The 7143-nt window shown below is 32.1% G+C and overlaps 1 protein-coding gene across 2 annotated transcripts in view; it reads left to right on the forward strand.

Annotated features, from left to right (window-relative positions):
* Positions 1-4332, forward strand: part of MTMR10 (myotubularin related protein 10) — a 59405-nt gene extending 55073 nt beyond the window's left edge. For both annotated transcript variants that reach the window (XM_074294965.1, XM_074294966.1), the window contains exon 16: positions 835-4332. In XM_074294965.1, the coding sequence (XP_074151066.1) occupies positions 835-1428 (594 nt within the window). In that variant the 3' untranslated portion in view covers positions 1429-4332. The remainder of the gene's footprint in view (positions 1-834) is intronic.
* The last annotated feature ends 2811 nt before the right edge of the window (positions 4333-7143 follow it).

The following is a 7143-nucleotide window of genomic DNA, read 5'->3' on the forward strand; positions in this document are numbered from 1 at the left end:
GAGAAGAGAATAAATACTTATTTAGCACCCACTTTGTGCCAGACACTGTGAGAGCTAGGTGTTATTATTATCTCTATTTTACAATTGAGAAAACTGAGACAGGTAACATCTAAATGACTTGCCTGGGATCACACAACTATGTAGTTATTTGAAGCTGGATTTAAACTCAGGTCCTCCTGTCTCCAGATCTAGAACTTTTTCTGTTGTGATACCTAGCTACCTTTCAAAAGAGGAGACTAAGGATCATACAGGGGGAGTGATCTCCCAAGGATATTCTATTTAGTACTTTATTCTGCTTTTAAAGCTCAGATCCTCCAAAATTTGTCCCCTTTTGCTACTCTACAAGAGTAAAATTAAATCTTAACAGATTAAAATCTTAACAAATGTTTGTAAAAACATTTTCCACTGAAATTGTATCAAGTTCTGATTTTTCTTTTCCAATTTCATTTCTAGATTGTAGTTTTATGATTTGAGGTTTTGGTTTTTTTTTTGGTTTTTTTTCCTAATTAAGTCTTAGCTCTTTTATTACTCAATATTACTTTCTGTTATGTAGGAAGGAGAATCTTCAAAATGAAGATTTAGGTTAAAAACTTTAGTTGTGCATTAAAATACACACACACACACACACACATACATATATATATAAAACTATCAAGAAAATAAGAATAAAGGCAGTGTTCTAAAGGAAGAAAATGAAACGGTTTAAAGTTGTTTGAGGCTGAAATTCCCTCAAATTTATGTATAATATTGTTTATTTTTAAAACTTATGTCTTTAAAATGGTTATTTTTGTGAATTAGAAAATAATGAATATGTAAAATCTCTTCCCCATACAGAAAAATTATAGCTCTACGTTGAGAGGCATGCCACCTTCCTTTAAGAATGGAATCATTAATGACCAAGATTTGCTTCCAAGGAGAAATTCACTTATACTGAAATTGAAGACAGATCTTCAGCAAACAGATAGCCAAAGCACTGATATGGAACGATATTTTAGAGACTGGTTTTCAAAACCTGTTGACCTGCATGGTGTAATTCTGCCCCGCCTCTCTGGAATACACATAAAACTCTGGAAACTCTGCTACTTCCGATGGGTTCCAGAGGCCCAGATTAATAATGGTGGCTTCATTACAGCATTTCACAGAATATCTCTATTGGCAGATGAAATAGAAATGCTCAGCAGGAGTCTCCGACAATACAAGAGCAGTCCCACACAAGCTAGCTCTTCAGAACTGGATCAAAGTAGAATGTACTTTAAAGCAAATGGTCTGAATGATACATCTGGGACTCCAGAATTTCTTTCTTCTTCATTTCCGTTTTCGCCTATAGGGAACCTTTGCAGAAGAAGCATTTTAGGAACACCATTAAGCAAATTTTTAAGTGGTGCCAAAATATGGTTGTCTACTGAGACACTAGCCAATGAAGACTAAAATGTATTTTCTCAACATTTGGGAGAAAATGATAGGTCTTTTTCCTCCAAGTTAACACTTCTAATTCTGGCATCTGAAGCTGTAGTAATTTTATATACAAGAATAATAGTTGGATTTTGCACAAATATTTAAAAGCAAACTGAATCATGCTTCAATCGCACAATTTAAAAATAGACATAAACTTTGATTTTGATTTTTCTTTCCCTGAATTTTATAGGTCTGGCTTATTTTCAGGTGATGTAAAAGCAAAAAATTTCATTTATTAATTTAGAGAATATGATTATGCTAATCAGATTATTATTTGGTTTTTTTGCTGCATCTCTTTTCCAACCACCAAATGAAGTTTCTCTGATTAGCAATTCAAAGAAGCAAAAGTTAATACTAAAAAAAAGTTCTAGATTAACTATATAATATATTGCCAAAAATATGTCGATAAGTGTGGGAACAAAACTTTGAAACTCAGCTTTAGTGTTTTTATATTTACATACATAATTTTAGTTAGATCAGCTCTAATTGGTTTCAAGTAAAGCTTATATTAGTGCACTGTGGCCATAATTTATTTTTTCAAATCATCTTGTTAAATAGTCATTAGAACAGGGTTTTTTTAATTTTGTGAGCTTCCCTTTACTACACAGGAACTAACTTTAAAATGATATGCACTGTTAATCATAAAATGTTTGCTCTAGATAATATAATTATAGCCTTAGAAGTGCCTTTAATTGAAATGAACTTTTAAGATAGGTATACTACACAGTGAAATGTAATTTCATTTTTAAATAGGATATTCAAATCCTAATATGTTTTGTAAACATTTTCATATTCGGATTCTTAAACCAAACTGGAAATCTTCAAAGCCATTATTTGGTCTTTGAATATAGTATATTCAGTATATAGAATGCCTTTGAAAATTTCATTTAGAATGAACCTTTATTTTAGAAAGATCTTGGCAGAAAGATTTAATTTCAGCTTTGTAAATCATTGTCACAGAATGAAGTACTTCTTTTTCTGTTATGCTAATTGCTCATTTTTATATTGGAGAAAATTGAGTATATACTGTGAAGATTCAAATTTTGTTTTTCTCTCTTGAAGGAATATCTGCTATCTTAAGGAAAAGGACGTATTCCTTTTCCTTATGGGTCACTGGCATTTTGATAAATTTAATTTGATCAGTTTTTTTCCTCAAAGTAAATGTCTAATGAGAAACACTCAGATCACTTAATTAGATAAGTGTCAACAAAGTACAAACCCATTGTTGTGTCCAAAGGACAGACGCAGAAACATATGGTCTCAAATGCTACTGCTAACTTTGAGCAAGGAAGAGAGACTTTATTCTGTCTGCACCTATTTTTGTTAGAAACATTGAAAGAAAAAGGAACAAAAGTAAAAGAGGATTATGGAAATAGTAACCCAGAAGTGCACTTCTTTATTTTTGGGGGGTATATTTTGTTCCAGGCCCCTAATTAAACTATTGTAATATGCACAAGTTCATTGCAATAGCATTAAAACCCAGATAAGGCTTAATACCTTAGCCAAAGATGTGTTTAAGTTGAAGCTTTGGATATAAAAGCTCCTGGATCCTGATTTTTCCTTTACTTATTCCCTCTCTCCCCATTTCCTATTTAAAGGGTTGTATTCTTAAAAGGTAGCCTGATTGTTTACAGTTTCTTAAACTGCCAATTCATTGAGATCTTTAAAATTTGACTAAGTACAATAGCTAACTAGTCAGTATATTTCACTTTAAAAAAGTGACTACTGCCCAGGAACAATAAATTTTTGTATTTTTTAAAGGTTTTCTAAGATTTGTGTTGTCCCTGTATATTTAATGAGTAGTTGTTTCTACTTAATGAATAATTTGCCTTTTTAGGAAAAAAGAAAAAAAAAAAGCAGAGATGCTTTTATAACTTGTCTTAAGAAATTTTTGTCTTGTTTATAAAAGTCTAAGTTTTTGCTAGCTTGTTGGATATAAAAATAAGGGTTACTTTTAGTTTATATTGGAACCTTTTTATTATATAAATATTTGTAATAGCTTATTGGTTGAAAATCAGTTCTTAGTCCCTTAAAGTGCTATAGATTTCCTTCCCATTTCTTTCAAGCTGTTTTCTCCCCTTTTTTGAAGCTGCTTCATTAAGATAGTATTAGACTGTTAATAAATTTAACATTGGATTTAGCTCATTTTCTACAATTATCTCCCCTTACCAATACCGTTCATCTCTTTTAGCTTAAAAAATTAGGTACTATTAATATTGATTTATAAAAAATAGAAAAATCTTTAAGCTTATTTTTATATCATTTTCTAGTGAAAATCTGCATTGGTTGTCATTGGTCTGTTATAATGATTATTGTGCCATATCATATTGTACACAAAATGAACAACTCCTGAAATTTTAAATCCTGGCAATTAGAGTAGGTGAAACGAAGCTCATTTAGCTACTGCTAATGAGAATTGATGTAATTTCAACTACAGTACATACACTGTACCAAAGAATTCTGTAATAATGGAGAATCCCATATTAACATTCTGATAAACCTCCTTATTTTTGCAATAATTGTGCCAATGTACTTTTCAGTGATCTTTCCTAAACATGTACAGTGCCTGGCCATTTATTCTCAGATGGAAATTTATATTAAAACCAAAAATGTTTCTAACCTTTTATTTAAGTAAAACATGACTTGTACTAAATAATAGGTGAAAACTATTCCATAAATCTTTTAGTTATAATAACTGCTTATAGCAGTAAATTTACTTTTGTAAAAATTGATATTAAGTGAAATCTGAAACCTTTGTGCCTAACAATGACTGTTACTTGAGTTAAGTAGAATTTTGCAGGAATATAAGAAATCTTGTCAGCAATAGGTGATGAATGTGAAGGAGATCTTGATTGTTAAATAAAGTTTTTATCTTTCCTTGGTGTGTGATTGATTATTGTATTTATCTATATATTCATCCTTTTGTCATGTTATAGAATCCAGTTGAGTGATTCAAAGACCTACCTTACATAAACAATCTTAGATATTTTATGTTTATACCATTAACTCTTATATTTGGGATAGGATTAGTTATTAACCTCAAGCTGGTATACCTTGTATGCCCAAGTTAAAATCTAGTTCTTTTAACAAATAATTTTGAAAACCTGATTTGTGCAAGGGGCTAATATAAAGGAAGCATCCTGAAAGCCAAAGCTTAATTACTTCAAGATCATGTAGCTAATATTAATAGCAGAGCTGGAACGACCATTTTTATGGGATATAGTTATTCCCCATAAGTTCTTTTTTTAAATCCTAGTCTGAATATCTAGCAGCATTGTTTTCATTTTTAAAAACCCATTTACTACATAAAAATATTGATAATGTCAACTAAAAGTAAGTAAATAAGCTTTGCCCTTGGGAGGAAAATAGTGTCAGTTGCTTTTAGAATAAATTGCAATTGAAAAAAGATCATTATACAAATCAATAATAATTACGGATTTTTCTAGAAGTAAACCGTTCTGCTTTTGAAGGTACTTAGTTCTAGCTGACAATTTTACAGTGCTTTTAAGGTTAGCAGGGTATTTCACAAGGACTATTTCATTTGATTTGCACACATCTATATGAGGTTATCTTTGTGTTTTATTATCCTTGGTATTTTTCTTTTGGACTTAGGTTTCCAAAACCAAAGAATAAATCACTTAAAGGCTAGTGTGCTGGCTAGGAACCACTCACTGCACTTAGCTGGGCCAGTCCTCTGAAGGCAGTCTGTCCCAGGATTATATGATGATTTTCTAAGGTCCATTAGCACAGTGTCTGAGATTCCAGTTATCCCCATACCATAAGGAAGCATTCAAAATACGGATTGTTGCCTATTTTTGTTTAGGCTCATAAGTGATTAAGCTAGAGTTTCAGGTTTCTCCTGGCCAAGTGTCCAATGTTAATTATTGATTAATTATCCTTTTATTTGCATGTCAAAGAAACAGACCTTTAAGACCACTTATTATAAGTATGTTTGAATTTTGTGACATTCTAGGAAAAGGCCACATTCTATTATTTTCACAATGATCCACACTGTGCTTGTGCTTATTTCATATTGAACTGATGGAGGATGTTATTTTAATGACTATTTGCATCTGAAATGGAAATGCAGAAAACTTCCTATTTAAAGAATTTCAACTACTTGCTATGTAGTATTCCACTCATTAATCTAAACCTTGTGTAGTTCTTAATAAAGTACTTTCCGAAGAACTGCACTAGTGGGAATAAAGCATTAGAATATATTTGCTATGCTTGGGGAATATATGTGTGTGTGTGTGTATATGAAAGGAATATATATATATATATACACACACACACACACACACACACACACACACACATATATATGAAAGGATAATGCCTGAGCTTGGGGAATATATATAAAAGGATAATTCCTGAGCTTGATAATTGTGTTGATTGATATATGCCAAGGTATAACTGATAGAAGTAGGAACATTGTGAGAAGTGCTAGAAACACAAAAGGGCAGATGTAATAGAAGAGAAACACTAAATGAGTAAGTATACATAAATGTAGGCCAGGTTTCTGGAAGTATGAGACACAGAACAGCCTTGCCAATGGAGTCTAATATTGGAGGGTGGGAGAGATAGGCAGGGAGACCAGTTTGAAACTGCAAAACAAAACGAAAATTAACTGTTGCTGGAAATACACAGAGTTAGCTGAGAGAGATGCTAATTTATCACCAAATGAAATGAGGGCCCAAGATAGAGCCTTGTAAGACAGCTAAGGTTGGACATAGCTACAAGAAAATTCAGTAAAAAAAAAAAAAAAAAAAGATAAAAACAAAAAACCCATCAGGCAAGAAAAGCACCAGCAGAGAACAATGTTTTGAAAACTAGTGAGAAAAGAGCATCCAGAATGATCAACAATGGCAAATGCTACAGAAGAATAAGGATCAAGATGATAGGGGGAAAAAAATCAATTTGGCAATTAAGACTTCACAGGTAACTTTGCAAAGAGCAGTTGTAGTTGAAAGATGAGGTCACAAGCCAAATTGCAAAGGATTTATTAAAGAAAAGTGATACCACTAAAGATAGACAACTCTCAAGGACTTTAGTTACAAAGAAAAGGAAAGATAAAGGATAACTAGCTTGTTAATAGTAAACAAGGAGCCAACAGATCATTGAGAGGGAGGAGAGATGATTAGTGGAGGCAACCTGATGAAATCAGGAAAGCATAGAGTCAAGGGTACATTCTAGAAGGATTGGCTCTGGCAAGGAGAAGGACGAAGGGAAAAGAGGAGGAGGAAGAGAAAGATGTCTGAATAGTGGGAGGTGAATAAGGGAGTTTTGAAGAAAGACTTCTCAGCAAATAGCCTCAATATACATTATTATAACTTTGTTCCACGAAGCACGTGTTCTAATAGTATCAAACCAATCAAGTATCATTCAAAAATGGAGTATATATGTGTCTAAAAGAATAGTGAGCATAAAATTCTGTGAGGTAGATGCTGTTTCCATTTTGGAGATAAGAAAAATAAGATTTGAAAAGCTTGAATGAAGGTACAATAATTAGTATCTATTTCTGACAGCTTACTGCTATATTTTCTGGGTCTGTTTATAAGTGTGACAATAGATAAACCAAACTACTTTGGACGAGTACCAGTTCAAGTCTTTGATTAATATATGTGTGCTTGCTACATACTATACTGAGTCCTTAAATCTGGTAGAAATAGTCAAAATTAAGCAATG

Source organism: Sminthopsis crassicaudata, chromosome 2 (genome assembly GCF_048593235.1).
Source record: "Sminthopsis crassicaudata isolate SCR6 chromosome 2, ASM4859323v1, whole genome shotgun sequence".
Taxonomy (NCBI): domain Eukaryota; kingdom Metazoa; phylum Chordata; class Mammalia; order Dasyuromorphia; family Dasyuridae; genus Sminthopsis; species Sminthopsis crassicaudata.